Genomic DNA, 19988 nt, shown 5'->3' on the forward strand with positions numbered 1-19988 from the left:
TTGAACATGGACAGTTGCAGGAACAAAGACATGCCCAGACAGTCGTTGTGGATTAACGGGATATATTCCATAAGCATTGAATCCATTTACAGTATTGTTCGTTCTCGATGTCTCACAATCCTGTATCAAGGGCACATTTTATTAGAAACACAAACATTTGAAGGGTACAAAATGCATTCTATACAATTCACACTTGCCATTTCCATTACTGAGTCAAATATACATTAGTATCTCAATGGGGTGTAAGGGGTGACCTTCCACGTAGTACACCCAAATGTCAACCTCACTTCCACGTTAGTGCACCCTGGACTGAAGACTAACGAGGCTCTGGCGACTGGCCCCATGGCCAGTATAATTTTGTTTGTATTGTGTCCTGTTCTTTTGTCCTTATGTGTGCTGAGTGCCCCTTTACAGCCTCAGCTTTTAACAGAAGTCAGAACATTTTAATTTTTTTAGTTATGCAACGTTAGGGTTGTTATATGTCATGGTAAGGGGCTGGCCCCCGTATCATGTGACGGGAGCAAAATAGCCTAAGTGCTGACGCTCCTAAAATTTTAATTTCAAATTTCAAACAAAATTAGTATCTCAATGAAAAAGTACCTAACAATAGTTAAATGCAATACAATTCATCTATGTCCGTTTGCCCCAACGGCAACCTGTCCATCTGCCCCACTTGTAGCCTTTGACTTTACATTCTGGAAAAGTCCACCAGATGGCAGCACAATGTTGTCAACACGTGTGCATATATAAAGGAATCACTGCCTGCACCCTACTTCAAATCACAACTTCGGCGGGACTATAGTAACCTATGCAATCCTTGTGTTCGCAACACATTTTTTTAGTATTCAAGGTTTTGCACGTACATTTTCTGCTTACCTGGTCAGGTTTTTATGCTGGATTCGCATTTCTTCTTTACGATTTCTTCCGATGCTCAACACAACTGCTCGCAAACGTTCAGGTTCGTACACAACTCCAACTGCTGTACTGTTGCTAACTTCAAACCGAAAATATTCGTACTTTTCTTATGGGATGTCCGTTTACCCCAGTGTCCCTATGATATTTAATCATACCATCATGTAAAACAAATGGAAATTTAGAATAAAGAACAAGGATATACGGGGGAATCTGGTAAATACTTGGCGTTACTGACGTTCCGGTATAATTTAAGGCACACCGAGACAATAGTTCATACATCCGAATGTATGCTGGTGGAGGAGGGCATTTACCCGGAGTACCCCCTTTATTATTATTTTCTTTATTATACTTGTGTATCCGCTATAGGTTTCGGATGTAATGCATAATCGTGACATCCGAATAGATAATTCAAATATTCGAAATAAACAAATATCATAATATCCGGATAATATCTACGAATATTCGGAAAATCCGAAAATGTGGATATACGAACAGAATCAAACTAATAACGTTTATTCCTGATATCCGAGTATTCAGATAATTTCAGTATGCAAATCGCTATTTAGTTTTTCAAGTTCAGTAAGTAATTCTAGTAAGAATGGTGTCCAAATGAAACATCGGATTATGTATTTTCTTTCTTTCGGCAGAAAACTTTGTGCATTTACACTGAACTTAGTAATGCAGAGATCTGTTTTAGGCAACAAAAAAAAGAAAGAAAGAAAATAAAAAGAATATAGTAAACATTTAAAAATGTATGCGGAATGCTGCAAGTAGTTGAATTGAATTGGTGTTTCAAGTCCACTTTATGCGCAGTAAGGCTAATCTGGACTGGACCAACAGTTTAAAGTGGGATCCGAACCACTGTGCCATGTTCCTCCACCGGATATCAAACCCTTGATTGCAAGGCAACGACGCTACCACTGCGCCATCGGGAAGGCCCTGCTGCAAGAGTTACAGCAGTAGAAGCTCACATTGCACCAGGCCTGCCGCTCTACACATATCCATTGTTAAGGGGTGTAAGGGGTACCTTCCACGTAGGCGCCCAAAAGTCAACCTCACTTCCACGTAGTGCACCCTGGACTAAAGACTTACGAGGCTCTGGCCACTGGCACTATGGCCAGTATAATTTTGTGTATCTTGTCCTGTTTTTTTGTCCTTGTGTGTGCTGAGTGCCTGTTTACAGCCTCAGCTTTTAACAGAAGTCAGAACATTTTAAGATTTTTAATTATGCAACGTTAGAGTTGTCATTCGTAATGGTAAGGGGCTGGCCCCTGTATAATGTGACGGGAGCAAAATAGCCTAAGTGCTGACGCTCCCACAATTTTAAAATCAAATTCAAAATTCAAATGTCCTTTGTTAAGTTTCAGTGAGAAATTGAATGTTATTACAAAACTAATTAGCGGTTATCAAAATGGACGATATTTAAAATCATTCATTGTTTTGACTTAATTATAGAGAAGACTGAATCAGTGCTTATTATTACGAAAAAGGCAGAAAAGCGAAAGAAAGAAATCGAAATTGAACATGGTTGCCAAATTTCTTACCTATTGTCCGAATGCTTCGACAGTTTCTTGAAGTTTTCGGGTGGTGGGACTTTTCTATTACTGGAGCCTGGAGGGGTTACACCACAAAATAGTGTTTTCACATGCATACGTGTATAGAAAGTCTGGATTCCAGGTGACATGTATTTTCTCATTATTCCCGCCATCCATCAAGTTCAGCAGCGTCAGTACAGTGGGATGCTCAAGTATTGCTTGGCAAATTGTGTACGACTATTTTCATTAATTTTTCTCTTGCACCCTGTGAATTTTTAAGGAATAGTGATACAGAAGTTGTCAGCAGCTTATTGAGAGTTTTGTTTCATTGAAGCTCTCATTACGTCAAACAAATAGGAAAAAATGGTAGTGGACAGTTTGATTCGTAATATATATGCATCCCACTCTACGTGTTTTAAGTAATGGACTGCGCTGTCTGAAGTAATGGATGGGAATGAAGTCGTCTATGAAATTATGAATGCACACATTGTTGTTTTATCATGCAACCGCAGACACATTTTTTACGCCTTCGTACTGAGATTAAGCAGTTAGGACATTGTTTTATCTGTCACTTTTCGAAAGACTTAAAAGGTAAGGCAACCGATTCTATTATTGCGAACAAGCGTGAACACCGACGCAATCTAGAAAATAGTAAATAGTCTGTGCTTTGTCATTGATTCGTCACAGTATGAATCCATTCCATTGTCTACAGTTCTGCAGATTAATGTAGTTTGAGACGGTGATCAGAAATGCTTATATACGCACGAGCAAGTGTTATTATAAAATACCGTGGGAGATTGTTCAATTTCTCGAATGTAATGTGGAATTAGCGCACGTTCGATACGTTGACGTGTGGATGTACTGTTGCGTATCACAGTGTGAAGGAAGGTAGGAAGCACACAGGCTGATAATGTTTTATAATAATTTCTTCTATTAGATATACATTTAGACTTATATGCCCTTGACTTTGTACAGTGCTTTTCACGGTCGAGTTGGCCGTGGAGCTGCGGTTAATGCGCCGGGAAGTAAGGCGCATCTGCCGGCAAACTGGATGCAAGTTTTCGAACAGTATCTCTGTGTGAAACAGAAATATTTGGGAATTTAGCTGCAAAATGTATTCTAACTTCCCTACAAGAATTCCTAATGACGTAAGAGTCGTGCATTTTTGTTTTAAATTGTACGTATAACGTGGCATTATTAGACTGCAGGAAAGCACCGGTAATACGTAAACTACAACAAAAAAATCTAAAGCATTTGTTAAAACCTTGACACTTCACAAACACGTGCAAATTGGACACCAGCTATCTGGACTTCGGTGTTGCCAATCTCCGAATGCAGGATTTCCCTTTTATCAGTGTAAAATTTCCCTTTTTCGACCTAAATTTCCCTCGATTTTCAAAACACATTTGAAGCTGTATCTTTGGGCTCGGGTACCCTTTTCTACACCCTCGATTTTTCGCACATTTCACTACTATAACTGTTAATCAGGACCGTATATAAGGGGGTTTAGTGGGTTCAAACACCCCATTGAATAAAATACTAGAAACTGATCATAGTTTCATAATATAATTATTTTAAAATAAACATTTGGATTTTAAAATAAAACACTAATGTATTGAAAAAATCCCCAAACAAAAAAAAAATTCTTCTGCAGAGCAATGATTGTCGGACTTTGAAACCCACCCATTGTCAAAGCTTAGCTAGGTGCCTGCTGTTAATATTTTTCTTTTGAAGCCTGTTTTGCCTAAGGAACAAACTTTATTATTATTATTATTAAATATTTATGAAAATCATAAAGCTACGCACCTACATTTACACTCATTACGTTTAACTGGTTGTAGCCAGCCTTTGAACTGCGGGTCTTCCTGCCACTCAATACGAAATTTTTTCACATGTTTCCCAGATATCTTTTCATCCGCAGATAAATCCCCACGACGTTTTCTAACCTTTTTGGGAATTGCAGGTAGCTTCAGTCACCTCTTCCATTCTCCTTGCAACGACACAGGACACACAAAGTCACACACACAGCCACTAAGACACGTTCTGAAATGATGGATGGAAGAAGGAAAGAAGTTGAAAATCGCATCCCAAATTCTTTCCAGGTGCAGCGCGGCTCGTGCCTTGAGGCCTTTCTAGGAAACGCGACAAATATAAGACTGACCGGTCAAGGTCATCTATAACAGGGAGAAAGAAAGCTTACTGAAAAATGTCACTGTTGCTAACTATTCATTTGGAAAAAGTACACACTGAAAAAAAATATTTTCGAACTTTTTAAAGAACGAAAATGTGAGTTTAAATTTCCCTGTTTTTTAGCTATTTTTCATTAAATTTCCCTTTTCCCTTTTCACCCTCAAATTTCCCTGTGCCGAGGGAAATTTCCCTGCTTTTGGCATCACTGTACTGAAGCACTAACGCAGAATGAAAGCACAGGGCCCGCTACAGCCAGCTACAGCCTTTCAACCTAATACCACGTGACTGGACGAATCCATTCGCTCCAGGGGAAGTTTGGCTCTCATCGGAAGATATCTTCTATGCCAGCACTGATGCCTTTATATGAAAATTTTTATTTTCTAAAAATTTCTGGAGGGGCTTTAGTAACTTTAACTCTCCCTCTGTGTACGCCAGAGGGAGGAAACCCACACTCTCTTGCAATAAAACTCATGCTGTTTTTCACTAAATACAGAGAGTACCAGAAGAGTGTTTACACTTTTTGAACGTTAATATTTAGCAGGAACACTTATAACAGCACGTATGAACTTTTTTTGGTGTCGCATACCTTAAAGTTATAGATGTCATTGCCAGCAATGCATCGTCTGGAACTCTGTAGAAGAGATCAAACTGCAAATATGGTTTCCACGGGAAGAGAAGCATGGGTAGTCTCAATCGAATGTGTCATCCATCCAGTGTCCGTGGCTTTGTGGCTTACACGTCGTTCTTCACAGTTCCCTACAGGTAGAAATATAAAGGTGTAAAATCGGGAGATTTCGGTGGATATTCAACACTTCTTACGTTGCTCGAAAGAAAAATTTCTCACTTCTGCCATTTTGTGTACAACAATGCCTGGCCTGGCGGGCTGTGACGAAACTAAAAGCAACAGAATGCCTGCACGTACTCACACACAATCAACGTAGACATTGTAACTTCAAACACAAACTTCAGTCAAGTTATGTTTAATAGTTTCTCTGTTATTAACGTTCAAAGACTGTAAACACTATTTTGGGACACCCTGTATAAGTGTAATATATATTAACTAGTCTTGCTCTGTTATTTTAGGTGCATCATTTTAGCTTCGAGTCATGAAGAAGTCCCTGGTTTTCCTTGGTGTCCTAATAACTGTGTATGGCGATGCTAAAAACGGTAAAAGTTATTGTGTATTTTTTCGTTAGTTTTTATGCTCAGTTAGATTTATACTGTGGGACAAAAGTCACTATCGGATACTATTTACAGTGCAAGAACGTTTTATTTGCAGTGACGTGCGGTGACTTCGACACTTGGGGTAGCAATGAGTGGCGTGCCCAACGGGTCATAACCCCCGCCCCCCCCCCTTTTAGGGCCCAGTATTCCTTAAAGAAGAACGTCAAATACAGGAAAAATTGCAAAGTTAGGAATGACTACAAAAAATTGTACACATAACTTCCACCCACTTTCGAAAATCAAAAACGATTTGATTTGACTACTGAGCCAGAGATGCCGGGTTTGAATCTCGGCTTGGCAATGGGTGATCTTTGTGTGTCCCTTCATCAATTCTATCGTATCGTCTTCGCGATTAGCCAAAAATGGCGGAAAGCGAAGTAAAATAAACCAAATCAAACAATCACTCAATGAATGATTTGATTTGATTCGCTTTTTTGACACATTTGGTTAATCGCGAAGATGATACGAAAAAATTAATGAAGGGACAAACACAAAGAACACCAATGTCCAGGTAGGAGTTCAAACCCGGAACTCCTGGTGTTGTAGCGCGTTCTGGTAACCACTCTCCCACGGTTGGTTGATTTGATGGTTGATTTGACGTTTTAAGTCCATTTTATACACAGAAAGGCTAATCGGGACTAGACCTATAGTTTAATGTGGGATCCGAACCACTACATGCCTCCATCGGGTACAGATCCGGGACCACTTCCACTCCCCCACGGAGGTCGGCCGACAACAAACGTGTGAGGAAGGCGCTAACCATTCGGATACGTGGGTATCGGTAAAGCAAACTGCATTTTTCCTGAGTAGTAATTTTCAATTGAATTTTTGAAATACCATCTTTATATATGATTAATGTTTTTTCAAAAATTTTGCATTTCTTGATTTCCCTAATTTCCCCTGAACTGAACTGAAGGATCTGGGCTCGAGCCCTGGCCTTTGCATGAGTGTTTTTTTGCAACCACTCTTCACCCGTTTAATTTAATCAACGTTCATCGTCATGGCAGAAATTAGGTAAAGCGATGGAAGAGAGAAGAAAATGCAAATAATTTCCTCCCAGTGCATCTGCAGGGCACTGTGAAATCAGGAGCCTAGAATTATCTCTTTATGATTGTCCCTCACGACTTTCCAAGCTCTTAGCTACTTATTCCGATTAAATCTATACAGCAAGAAAAATCGATGGGGAACAAAACACACCTTTAAACAAATCTTTTTTCTACTTTCTTCAATGATATTCAATTGGCTTTTTGAGTTCGATGATACATTTTTCATTTCTAATTTTTTCATTATTCGCTGCAGACAGAGTACAACATATAAGAACAAGAATGCACGCTCGTCACGAATTCCGGCCTGAATTGTTCATTGTGAGGTCCGTTCATCAGTTTAATCATATCATCACTCATCCTCATTTTCGCGATAACCTAATGTTGCAGAAAAGCGAAGTAAAATAAACCAAACCAAGAACAAGAATTAGAACGCGTGTTCACTTGCCCAAATAAATACATCCGTATTTATGATTGTTAGCTTATCCATTTTTTTTTATTTGAGGCCAAGAGATTAGTATATTTAAATAAAACACTACTAAAACGAGAACCAGAGAGAGCGTGAGCAAATATTTGTTATTTAATCATTATATATTCCATATTTTTAAAAAAAGCATAACATTTTTGTCTGCACATAAGACGTTCCAATTGCATAAATAATAAAAGTACATCCCATATTATACATATTGTACAACATGTAAAAAGTAGTGTAAATACAGAGAACATACGTACTGCAGAAACATTTCCCCTTAGTACTTTAGAGGATTTACAAAGGAAGCGAAGGGAATCCAATCCCCTATATGTCCTATAGGAGATAGACTGGAGGACCTGAAAGCACGGGCTTTCAACCATTGGAGCGGGGGCAAGGAGGCAAGGGAGGTAGAGGCAGAAATATTCCCTCTCCCTTCGGAAACCTGTTTCTACCTGGAACTGTGAGGCGGAGAAAGAGCGAGCTAGGCCGCTGAACGCACCGAGGGACGAGAAGCGCGTGAAAAAAAGTGTTGCATATGAACTGTGGCTTCAACAAAACAATAAATATTGTGATTTGAAAATAATTAGAGATTTGAGATTGATTGATCTATCTCTGCTAGACTAGCTACTCCTCAGTGCACGTCACTGTTTATTTGCAAGCATAATCGAAGTAAAGATATGTCATAGCGTGAGAGGAATATTTCGTTTGTTTTCCGATAGAGGTCAGCTAATCCCAATACTGTGGTTAGGAATCAGGTTTTCGGGTAGGGGTATGTCCGAATACTACAGCTAAAAGCCACATTCTGAGACAATACAGGTATTCTTGCCCTAGTTCAGTCTTTAATGTTCAGTTCAATACAGTTTCCGCACTCATTACCGCATTTTCTTCCACGATAATGATATTATTTTAAGCATTCGACACATTCTCGTTGAATGTGTCGATCTTGCTTACCTCCGGCAGACTTTTAACCTTTCCGGCTGTTTGTCATCCCTCTTGGGTGATGACAGCAGTATTTTATCACATGTTTTTAGTTTTTTGCGAAGAGCTGGACTCTTCCACCATCTGTAAGGAGGTTTTTAGTTTGTTCTGACTTTTTAATGTGTTGTGTTTGTCTCGTGCAGGTCTTTTTACAACCTTGCACTTTTAGTTTTTCCCAAGGGGCTATTTACTCCCCTTTTTTTAAGTTCTCAGTCAGAATTTTAGATAAGGGATATTTCCTCGTATACATAGAAGGGTGCGAAATGGCCTTAAGTGCCGACGCACCCAGAAATTTTAACTCAATTCCAATTCCAACAATAATGATATTATATCAATATCCGATCGTGACTTTTGGTACTCCCTGTATATTCCCAACAGACTAATTTTACCATTAAAACTATTTCCGTGTTTGCATACCGCTTCGTCTGACGCTTACACACCCTAGTAGTGCATTTTTACTTAAGGTTTTTATGTGATGGTCTTAGACATTAACCACTGTTCCACGTATTTTGCTGCAGACTAACGGGGCTATGGCGTCTGAATTCCTCTGTGTGAGGCTTGTGTTCTGTCCTACATATATGTGTATGATTATCCCTTCATCTGGTGTGAAGGAAGTGACTTGTCGGTAAGGTAGGACACCCGAATTAAACCCTTCCACCCGCATACATTCGAGGGATATATACCAGGACATCAGTTGCTATGAATTCGAACGGTTCCCCCATCTTTATATTATTATTTGTTACATGTAAGATTACAATACATAATACATATAATAGTAAGAAAGATTTGGAATGTCGAGACACGATGGAGTTTGCGAAAGAGATTATGTAAAGTGAATTTTCTGTTCTGGTGGCCAGAACAGAGACGTAACATTGTGAGCGACGCTTTCATTTAGTGTTAAATTGGTATAGTGACGTTTGTGACATTTGCAGTATTTACTCCAACATTTACACTACATTAATGAAATTTACAATTGCATTTGTATTGATTGATTGAATTGGTGTTTTCAGTCCACTTTATGCACATTCAGGCTAATCGGTACTGGACCTACAGTTTAAAGTGGGATCCGAACCAGTATATGACTCCACCGGGTATCAAACCCGGGATCCCTTGATTACAAGGCGACGACGCTACCACTGTCCCATCGAAGAGGCCATTACATTTGTAATACTTACATTAGTAACAATAACAGTTTGTGAATAATAACAGTATGCCACACACACCAGCACATACATATTTCCCATTAACATCAAAGCGTCACCTCGATATTAGTAAAATTTTTGAACGTGTTAACATAACATTAACTTATAACAATTTACAATTTGACTAGATATCAGAATATAGATAATGTGTTATAAAGTAATTGTCAATCGTGTGCAATTGTTTTAATTGCCTGTAAGCACCCAAATGGCAACCTCTATTCCACGTAGTACACCCTGGACTGCATTTTGCATTTTTCATCTTATCATAATTCATCCTCCTCTTCGCAATGGCAGAAAATCGAGGTCAAATCAAACAAATCAATCAATCGTGTTCCAGACGTGTGTGGGCTACCCGTGACTGACCTGGCAACTGGCTACAGGGCCGGAAGGTACACTTACTACACCCAGCCGAGGACCTGGGACGAGGCGGTCGTCATCTGCGCCATCGAAGGGAGCCACCTGGCGGTCATCGACTCCCCCGAAGAGGAGAGGGCGGTAGCCAGCATCCTCAGGGCCAAGGGCGTTCCCCAGAACACGGACGGGGCGCAGTTTGTCTCCGTCGGCTTCCACGATAGGAACTCCAACTGGCTCTACGAAACGGTGCTGGGTGAGTTTATTATGTGGGCAGTTACTTAGGTAGGGATTGGTTCAAATTCACGTTACTACTACTACTAATGATAATAATAATAATAATAACCCGTGGAGCAACAGCCTACCTACAACCAGTGCCTACCTACCGACTTCCAGCCTCATTCCCACGTGCCTCAGTAGAGGTGACGTGTGGTCAGCACGACGAACCACACTGAAAAAATGTTGGTGTTAAAACGACACAGAGTGTGTCGCTGGAGGTCTACACCACATTTTGGTCAACATTTATCCTCAGTGGTGTCAAAAAGGTGTTGATTGCAACCATTTGTCTCTGTTATTTCAACACCAGTGAGGTTAAACGTTGACCAAAATGTGGTGTAGACCTCCAGGGACCATACTCTGTGTCCTTTTAACACCAACATTTTTAACAGTGCACAAGTCGTTGCAGGCTTTCCATGACCGGATTATAGTATTCATTCGTAGCTCCCCAATTCCCTCACGATGGTGGGTGTCCACTGGTCCAGGCAGAAATTTCAGGAGAAAGGTTTTCACGCTTCTCCCCAGGAGACTCGAACCTGCGCGCGTTCCGTAGCCCGAGCCAAAAGCGTAACCCTTAGACCATCAGGCCACTGTGCGGGACAGTTCACAAATGCACAAATTAATTCTCGTTTTCTTTAAAAGAAAGATAATTACTATTCATGAAATATAGTCGTACATTTTTAGAGGCAAAGTAATCTCCAGAGGAATTTATACACTTTTGCTACATACTTCGGACAGCTGGGGATATAATGGCGGCGGTTTACTGTCTATAAAATCAATAATGCTATTTTTCACGTCTTTAAAGTATCCGAAGTGGGAATCCACTAGGTGCTGCTGTAGGGATCAGAACAGGTAGTAGTCTGAAAGAGCCAGGTCAGGGGAATAAGCAACATGAGGCAGAAACTCCGACATCAATAAATAGAGTGTATTTTCAGTTCCTTTTCTCGTGTATGGCCTGGCGTTACCTTGCAGCAATATCACCTTCTTTGTCCCACTGCGGGTAAATGGCCTTTTTCTCTCAATTCTGTTACCCAAACGAATAAGTTGACCTTTTTGTACATTTGTTCAACATTTGCTCAACTTCTTTGGTTGTCATCTTCCAGATTGAAATGAATCTTCAGGAATCGCTGAAACCACTTCTTGCAGTTGAGATATGATACAACAACATATGCCAAACAAATCATTTCCTTTGCTTCAGAGGCATTTTTAATCAGTTGATATGCAAAGAGCATGCAATGCCTGACTTACTGCTTCTTATGTTACGTTGTCTGCTAGTCGGGCATTTTACCTTATTAGGTTGGTATTGAAGGTAGGATAACACTGGACTGGACCTACAGTGTGATCCGAACCACTATACAATGTGTCTCGTCTGGGAATCGAACACAGGACCGCTGAATTTCAAGGCGACTACCACAGCCCTTTCGATGTGGGAGTCTTTACAAGAATATGCAACATCGAAGGGTGGCCGTGTGTGTTTGTGATCGATCCTTCATCTTATCACAATCCATCCTCATCTTCGCGATTAGCCAAGTAGCTGAAAAGAGAAGTAAAACAAAATGAATCAATCAGCCAATGAATTAAACTGTAAGGCCAGTATTCCGAGTACTCTAAGGTTTTTGATTTGGTTTTGATTTGTTGTTTTAAGTCCACTTTATGCACAGTAAGTCTAATTGGGACTGGACCTACAGTTTAAAATGGGTTCCGAACCACTTGTGCCTCCACCGGGTATCGAACCCGGGACCCCTTGAGTACTCTAAGGATACACATACACAGACACATTTTTAGTCAAAATATAGGACACAAATCTCTTTTACTTTGCTTTTCTTCCACTTTTGGCTAAACGCAAAGATGAAGATAAGTGATGATAAATATCGATGAACGGATAATCACGAAGAACACTCATTCCCAGGCAAGGATTCGAGCTCGGAGCCCCTGGCGTCGTACCGCGCTGTGCTAATCACTCTGACACACAAAATACATACATGCACATGTATATATGATGTAACTAATCTTCTAAATCTACAATCATCTCTTTTCTTAAGATATCTTAGCAAGGAGTAATATCTCCCAACCAAACACCATATAGAACCATCAATATATCTCTCGTCGTACCTTCTGATACAGAAAACAAACGCAGTATTTAGCTACATTAAATATATTAAAATCGTGATCTTATTTAAAAGGGGGGAACCCCCCGAAGCAGCCCTCCTCCACCAGGACGTATTTTGCTCACAATTTATCGGTTCCCCCGCTTTCTTTTCCTTTCTTTATTGTTGTTTATTTATAATATACAATTACATACATGCACATCAAACAATATATACAGTATATATGTATATATATATATATATATATATGTATATATATATATAATGAGAATAGATAATTCAGTTACATATAAATTATTTAGTTATTATCTCTCTCTTTTTTCTCTCCAAGATTCCTAAAATCCGTTTTGTTATCAACTTTTCGAGAATTTGCATAAAATGTTTATCAGATATATCGGATGGTATGATTTGAGTGCGGTTTCATGTCAATGCGTATCTTTTTTATGATTACGACGTTTGCTTGTTTCCATATATAATATAATATCGTTACCGTATTGTAGACTACAATTCATTTACAATTTTTGTTGCTCTCTTGCAGGGGAAGTCCTGGCAGGAATGTACCACTCGTGGGGTAAAGGCCAGCCGAGTCAGCCGGCCAAGGAGACATGTGGCTCTGTGTCTCCCGACGGGAAACTCAACGATGTCTCTTGTTCCGTAAGAGGCGCGTTTCTGTGTGAAAGATACACGAATAGAGGTTGCTAAACGTTTCTTGTTCTTCCACACTTTCGATCAGAAAATACGACTCACGTGAATAGTTAATATTTAGAAGAAAAAAAAAGTATTTTCTTGAACAGGAGTGTAATAAAAGAGGAAGAAGATAAACGTCCAGGATGTCTACCCGCTTGTTTAACATTTATCAATGACTGCCTGCATGACAACATGAAGACTTCAGCAGCTGGCCACAATTGGAACATACAAGGGTGTACATGTTTTCGGAAATATATTTATTATAAAAACCAATAACGTCTTTCATATTGTGAACTCCTTTAGTTATTTCTCAACGCAAGATATTCTCTTTCGTTTTTGCCAATGTGATGTAAGGAGTAGCCATTTCAGACGCCTCTCAAGTGTCAGCCTCACTTTCACGAGTACACTCTGGGCTTCGTTGTTGCAGACTAACAAGGCTCTGGTGTGTGGACTTTCATTTTACAAGTTGGGGTGTAAGGGGTGATCTTCCACGTAGTACACCCAAATGTCAACCTCACTTCCACGTTAGTACACCCTGGACTGAAGACTAACGAGGCTCTGGCGACTGGCCCCATGAACAGTATAATTTTGTTTGTATTGTCCTGTTCTTTTGTCCTTATGTGTGCTGAGTGCCCCTTTACAGCCTCAGCTTTGAACGAAAGTCAGAACATTTTAATATTTTATGATTTTAGTTCTGCAACGATAGAGTTGTTATTTGTAACGATAAGGGGCTGGACCCCGTATAATGTGACGGGTGCAAAATAGCCTTAGTGCTGACGCACCCACAATTTTAAACTCAAATTCAAATTCAAATTTTACAAGTTAATCAAATGAAGGAAGATTTTAGGAAACTAAACGAAATGTGTTTTCGGTTACCAATCCTGGCAAGCAAAAATAATTTACTTTTCCAGGTTCTTTTGGGCCTCCCCGATGGCGCAGTGGTAGTGTTGTTGCCTTGTAGGTAATCATGGGGTGCCGGGTTCGAAACCCGGTGTAGGCTCCTACTTTAAACTGTACGTCCAGTCCCGCTTAGCCTTACTGGACTTATTTACACCAAATGTGTAAGTGGACTTAAAACACAAAATCAATCAATCATTTTCCAGGTTTTTAATTATTTTAAAAAAATCCTGCATTTCTATGACTTTCTCACTCTTGGCGTGGTTTTCCTGACGTCTCCAGTTACTCCATGATTTTCAGGTCAGTGCGAACCCTGTAAATGAATTATCTGAAGTGAACAGTTAAAATAAGTGAATTCACTCTGACAGTGTCTCTGCTGGCATAATATTGTTTCCATGGCATATTTTGCTTTAGAATCTAGACAGTAAAAAGAACGCCCGTGGCAACCATGAAGCTATTAATGGTGGTTGTATACTAAATATTAGACACAAAATGTCATTTTTCAATGTCCCGTAGCATCGCATTTGTTGGTCTTGATATTCTGTGAAAGTTGTCGGCTTCACACACCTCCGTAGACGGTTACAAGAAGAAGAAAAGAAAAAAAAAGTGCCAGTAAAATACATTCCTATTGACAGAATCTCGTAAATAATATTGTACTTAATTTATTGAGTGTTTTGGAAAATCTAGCAACTCTTCTGCTATAAAGTGTATTCTCCTATTTACAGTATAGCCTATTCATTAATCCTACGCCATTCTATGACTGGGAATCGACATCAGTTGCAGAAAAACCCTGATGTTAGAGAAAGAAGACTTTTTTTTAATCCTTCTGCTCAGTGGTGGCAAAAAGAGACCACAGACTTTGCGGTGCGGGTTGGTTTTGTATTGCAGTCATTGAGGAAACTTTACTCCATAAAGTAAAGAGTATACAAAATTCCCCTCTATGAATATTAATTTGAAATATTAATGCCCGTATCCAGGTGAGAGTACCATGGGGGCCATGTCCCCCCTCGAAGTATAAAGCATTATAATGTGAACCATAAAATCCTACCAAGATAACACTAACAACATTTTTGAGAATTTCGATATCGTCCTTGTACGTACAATGCGATTAAAAATCCACGAACTCTGATTTCATTTTTTTTTCATGAAAATAGTAAACCCCCTCCATGTAGGACTGCCTTGACGGGGCGAGGGGGCTTAGTAGGGAGGCCAATTTCATCCCATCATTTCACCCATTCTTCACATCCATATCTCACGTTTTCACCATTCCATCACGTCATTCATCTCCATATCTTTGACCTCCCTCTAAGAAACTAAGGTAGGGAGGTCATTTTCATCTCATCATTTCACTCATTCTTCACATCCATATCTCACGTTTTCACCATTCCATCACGTCATTCATCTCCATATCTTTGACCTCCCTATAACTAAGGGTCCTGCTAGAGGAGACAACCTCGATAAAAAAAAACCCTATCCCAAGGTGTGAGTTGCACGTGCCGATGGGACAGTGTTGGCTGCAGGGGTAGGTGCAGTCGCGAACGTGGCCTCGGGGATTTCGGTTTGGTCCTCGAGTAGCCTCCATTTTTGGGGGTAGGCCTTCCTCGGCATAGAGGGCATGTGGAGGCGACAATTTATGGACCCTTCTATATAAAATAATTTTGTATATGGGTACAAAAAACAACTCAAACGGGGGGAAACCCACAAAACGAGCGCGGCCTTCCAATTAGTGGAAAAGACAAGTAACGTGCCACGTTACCTTGTTATCAGTATTGTTGAGAAGACCGATAGTAACGATGTTTCTGCAACAACAAAGAAACACGGAGCTGCTACATTAAAGGACTTGTCACCATTCCTTATCAAGAAACAGCTAGACTATGCCGCTGGTTCCGATGTTCCAGAAATAAAGAAGCTGAGAAACGGGAGTCTACTTATCCAGACCAACACAGATCGCCAGACAAACAACCTTTTAAAGCTAAGATCTTTGGGCGACTTCCCTGTTAATGTTGAACCCCACCGTCAACTTAACAGTAGTAGAGGTGTGATTCGCCACTGGGATCTGCTAAATGCTGAGGAGGAAGAGATTCTTGAAGCACTCTCAGACCAACATGTGACCGCAGTACAGCGAATAAAGACTCGTAAGTCCGGAGAACTAGTACCAACTGCTTCACTCATAGTGACCTTCCAAACGACCACTCTCCTAGATATTGTACGGGCTGGATATTTGAGACTCAGAGTCCGTCCGTACATCCCTAACCCGATGCGGAGTTTCAAATGCCAGCACTTTGGGCACACTCAGCCTTCCTGCAAGGCCACTACCGCCCTTTGTGGTAAGTGTAGTAAGCCTGATCATGGGAGCGAACCTTGTTCTTCAGGTCCCAAATGCATTAACTGCCAAGGCGAGCATCCAGTCTGGCATCGTGACTGCCCCTCTTTCCAACAAGAGAAGAAAATCAGAGAGTTGGTCGTCACAGAGAAAATCTGACGGTCCCGTGACAGTATACACACAACTTTACCTGTGCCATTCGCTACAGTTGCTGCAGCTGCTCTTACCCGTCGCAGTATAGGGGTACAAAGCAGCGACGTGTCCACGCAAACAACAACGCTTCCTGTAGTAGCTCGTCCTGCTTCGAGGAAACCAGCAACCACTCCTCGCTCCACAGAGAAGAAGTTGAAGCAGGTTCACACAAAAGAATAGTTCCTGAAGACCAGTAGCTCTCCAGTCAGGGTGGCAGCCACCACCCTGAAACTTAAGGCGCAGCTAAAAGCTGCCCGGCGGGCGCTCAAAGCACCCGCCCCCACTCCTCCTCCTTCATCCCCTTCGCCCTCTGTGTCCTTACCCGAGGACATGATACAGGACGAAGCCGCGGATGAAGAATTTATCAAGGTGACAGGGCCTAGAAATAGAGTACGCCTTAAAAGGTAACAATCACACCTACAGCTATGGCTTATTGTCTCCAATAGAACCTTAACGGTTTCCGTACACATCTCGAGGAACTGCAAATTCTAATATCTGAATTTGACCCTGCCATTATATGTCTCCAAGAGACACATTTTCGTCCAAATGTATCAGTGATTCTGAACGGATACACGCTTTACCGCACCGACAAGCTTCCTGAGGGTCGTCGTGCACACGGTGGTGTTGCAATCGGTGTTCGAGATAACATCCACTCAACGCCAATCTTTCTCACCAACCCCCTCCAAGCTGTCGCCGTGCGGGTCCATCTACCACAGCCAATATCTGTGTGCTGTGTCTACATCACAAGGGAGGAGCGATTCTCTCTTGATGACCTCCTTTCTATATTCGAACAACTTCCGTCTCCTGTAGTTATTTTGGGCGATTTTAATTCCTACCATTGGTTATGGGGCTCCGTTCGTACAGAGCCCCGGGGTCAAATTGTAGATCAATTCCGTGAGGCATCACGTTTAACGTTGCTGAATGATGGAACTCCCACATATTTCAGTCCTTCCTCTGGCACATATTCTGCGTTGGACTTGTCCTTCTGCAGTCCCAGCCTTGCTCCTACCACATCTTGGAGCGTTCATCCTGATCTCTGTGGGAGTGATCACTTCCCTCTCATTCTTACCTTCGAACATCTTCAGCAATCACGTGAACACCACCCTCACTGGAATCTCAGTCGGGCCGACTGGGAAGCCTTCGAACGTGCAGTGGACCTTGAAGTCGATCTTGCGTCGACTTTACCACCAATCGACGCCTTAGATGTCTTTGTGTCAGCAGTGCATGATGCTGCACGCACCTCCATTCCACATCCCAGTGGACCTGCGAGGCGACGCCCAGTCCCCTGGTGGACTGCGGAGATCGGTGCAGCCATCAAGAACCGCAATCATGCTCTCGATCGATTTAATAGGAACCACAATGCCGCAAACCTCGAGCAGTTCCGCATTAAACGTGCCCGTCCCCGTCACCTCATTCGAGCCAGTAAGAAGGCGTGCTGGGTCCAATACGTGTCTTCTCTGACGAAGCAGGCTTCGTCGAAAGCCGTTTGGACCAAAGTACGTCGCATCCAGGGGGTGCCTCTACTCCTCTGAGCGCTCTGGAGCACGATGGGACGTTGTACACAGATTCCGGAGACATAGCTAATATCTTGGCCACACAGTTTTTGTGGTGCGTCTAGCTCTGTAAATTATGAACCACGTTTCCGCCGATAGAAGGGCCGTCAGGAACGACGCCCTCTCGTTTTTCGAAGTCATAACACCGAGCCATACAACTCTCCATTCACTGAACGGGAGTTCGATCAGGCACTTCGAGATTCTAAGAACACAGCTCCTGGAGTGGACAAGATCCACTATGAGATGCTTCGTCATCTGCCCATTGGAGCAAGAAATTTCCTTTTGGCGGTATTCAACAGGCTTTGGTTGGAGGACTCTTTCCCCACTTCCTGGAAAGAAGGTATTATTGTTCCCATCCTGAAACCAGGTAAACAACGCACCGCAGACTCGAGTTACAGGCCTATTGCCTTAACTAGCTGTGTGTGCAAGTTGATGGAACGCATGATCATCAAGCGTCTCACCTGGTTTTTGGAGGAAAACTGCTTGATAAGTAATTTTCAATGTGGTTTTCGCTCCAACCGTTCCACACTGGACCATCTGGTTCAGCTGGAAACACACATTCAGGTTGCATTCCTCAACAAGGAACATTTAGTTGCAGTTTTCTTTGACCTCCAAAAAGCATATGACACAACGTGGCGTTTTGGCATCATAAAGCAGCTCCATTCTTGGGGCGTCCGTGGCCATATGGCGTACTTTATTAAAAACTTTTTATCTGATTGTTTTTTCCGCGTACGTGTTGGGAACTCCTTTTCGGACCTTCAAGAACAAGAGAACGATGTGCCGCAGGGCATCGTTTTAAGTGTGACTCTGTTTGCCATAGCAGTGAACAGTGTTATGGCGAGCATTGTTGCCCCTGTACATGGTCTTCTGTATGTAGACGACCTCACGATCTTTTGTCGCTCACGGAATCTCGCGTCAGCTTCTCGTCAACTCCAACTGACGATAAACCGTTTGGTTGAGTGGTCCTCCCAAACAGGTTTCACCTTCTCATCCGAGAAATCCGTGTGTGTTCACTTTTGTCGTCAACGTACATGTCATTTCGATCCTGACCTGTACATGGGGAAATCTCCCCTGTGCTTCGTGAATGAGGTCCGCTTCCTGGGCCTCATTTTCGATAAGAAATTAACATGGCTACCTCACCTTCGCCAGTTAAAGTTCTCTTGTCTTCGAGTTCTCAACCTTTTACGTGTTTTATCCCATACTTCCTGGGGTGCTGATAGGATGGTACTGCTTCGATTGTATCGTGCACTCATCAGGTCGAGGCTTGATTATGGATGTGTTGTGTATTCTTCTGCCCGCCCATCTAGACTTCGCATCCTAGACACCGTCCACCATGCTGGTATACGTGTGTGCTCTGGTGCTTTTCGGACCAGCCCTATCGCCAGTTTGTACGTAGAGGCATCTGAGCCGTCGCTGTCTCTGTGAAGACAGCGGCTGGTGGTGAACTACTTCCTCCATCTTCGCTCGATGCCTTCACATCCCTCATTTCACACCATCTCAGACATGAATAGGCTGGAAAGGTATCGGCTCCATCCTAGTGTCACTAGACCATTTGGTGTTCGTGCAGACGAGATCCTGTCAGCACTTGGTGTTGACAGTGATCTTCCTGGCGTCTCTCCACTCATTCCGCCTCTCCCTACCTGGGAGTTTCCTGCACCTTCCATAGATTTTTCTCTAACTGCTCTTCCAAAAGCAGAAACACCAATGGTTGTATACCAGCAACGGTTTTTAGAACTTCGTGCGAAGCACCCCAATTTTAATGTGTTTTACACGGATGGGTCCAAGACAGTGGAATCAGTTGGTTGCGCCTTCGTCCTAGACTCTCAAAGTTCCAGTTACTCGCTTCATCCTGCGTGTTCCATCTTTACGGCAGAGTTATACGCCATTCTAAAGGCACTGGACTTTGCAGACGTCAATGGTCTGAAGAAAGTCCTTCTGTGCAGTGATTCGACCAGCGTGTTGCAGACCCTGGATTCGCCGTATTCCCGGCATCCGATAGCGCAACGCATATTCAGACGGCTTGTGTCCTTATCAGCCAGTGC

General features: G+C 41.9%; 1 protein-coding gene across 1 annotated transcript; it reads left to right on the forward strand.

The window, feature by feature from the left end:
- Positions 1 to 3193: 3193 nt before the first annotated feature.
- On the forward strand, positions 3194 to 13270 carry LOC145996398 (hemolymph lipopolysaccharide-binding protein-like). The gene is made up of 4 exons (XM_083132845.1): positions 3194 to 3338; positions 5724 to 5807; positions 9897 to 10166; positions 12833 to 13270. Exons 2-4 carry the CDS (start codon positions 5747 to 5749, stop codon positions 12994 to 12996), a joined length of 495 nt encoding a protein of 164 aa, XP_082988971.1. The 5' UTR covers positions 3194 to 3338; positions 5724 to 5746; the 3' UTR covers positions 12997 to 13270.
- Positions 13271 to 19988: the final 6718 nt, after the last annotated feature.

The sequence above is a fragment of the Lepisma saccharinum genome, chromosome 12 (assembly GCF_977018435.1).
Source record: "Lepisma saccharinum chromosome 12, izLepSacc3.1, whole genome shotgun sequence".
NCBI lineage: Eukaryota > Metazoa > Arthropoda > Insecta > Zygentoma > Lepismatidae > Lepisma > Lepisma saccharinum.

Excerpts from the sequence above, each read along its gene's own strand:
- LOC145996398 (XM_083132845.1), top strand. The coding sequence starts at position 5,747 with ATGAAGAAGTCCCTGGTTTTCCTTGGTGTCCTAATAACTGTGTATGGC. Across the intron at positions 5,808-9,896 it reads GTATGGCGATGCTAAAAACG|ACGTGTGTGGGCTACCCGTG; the intron begins GTAAAAGTTATT and ends ATCGTGTTCCAG. Across the intron at positions 10,167-12,832 it reads GCTCTACGAAACGGTGCTGG|GGGAAGTCCTGGCAGGAATG; the intron begins GTGAGTTTATTA and ends GCTCTCTTGCAG.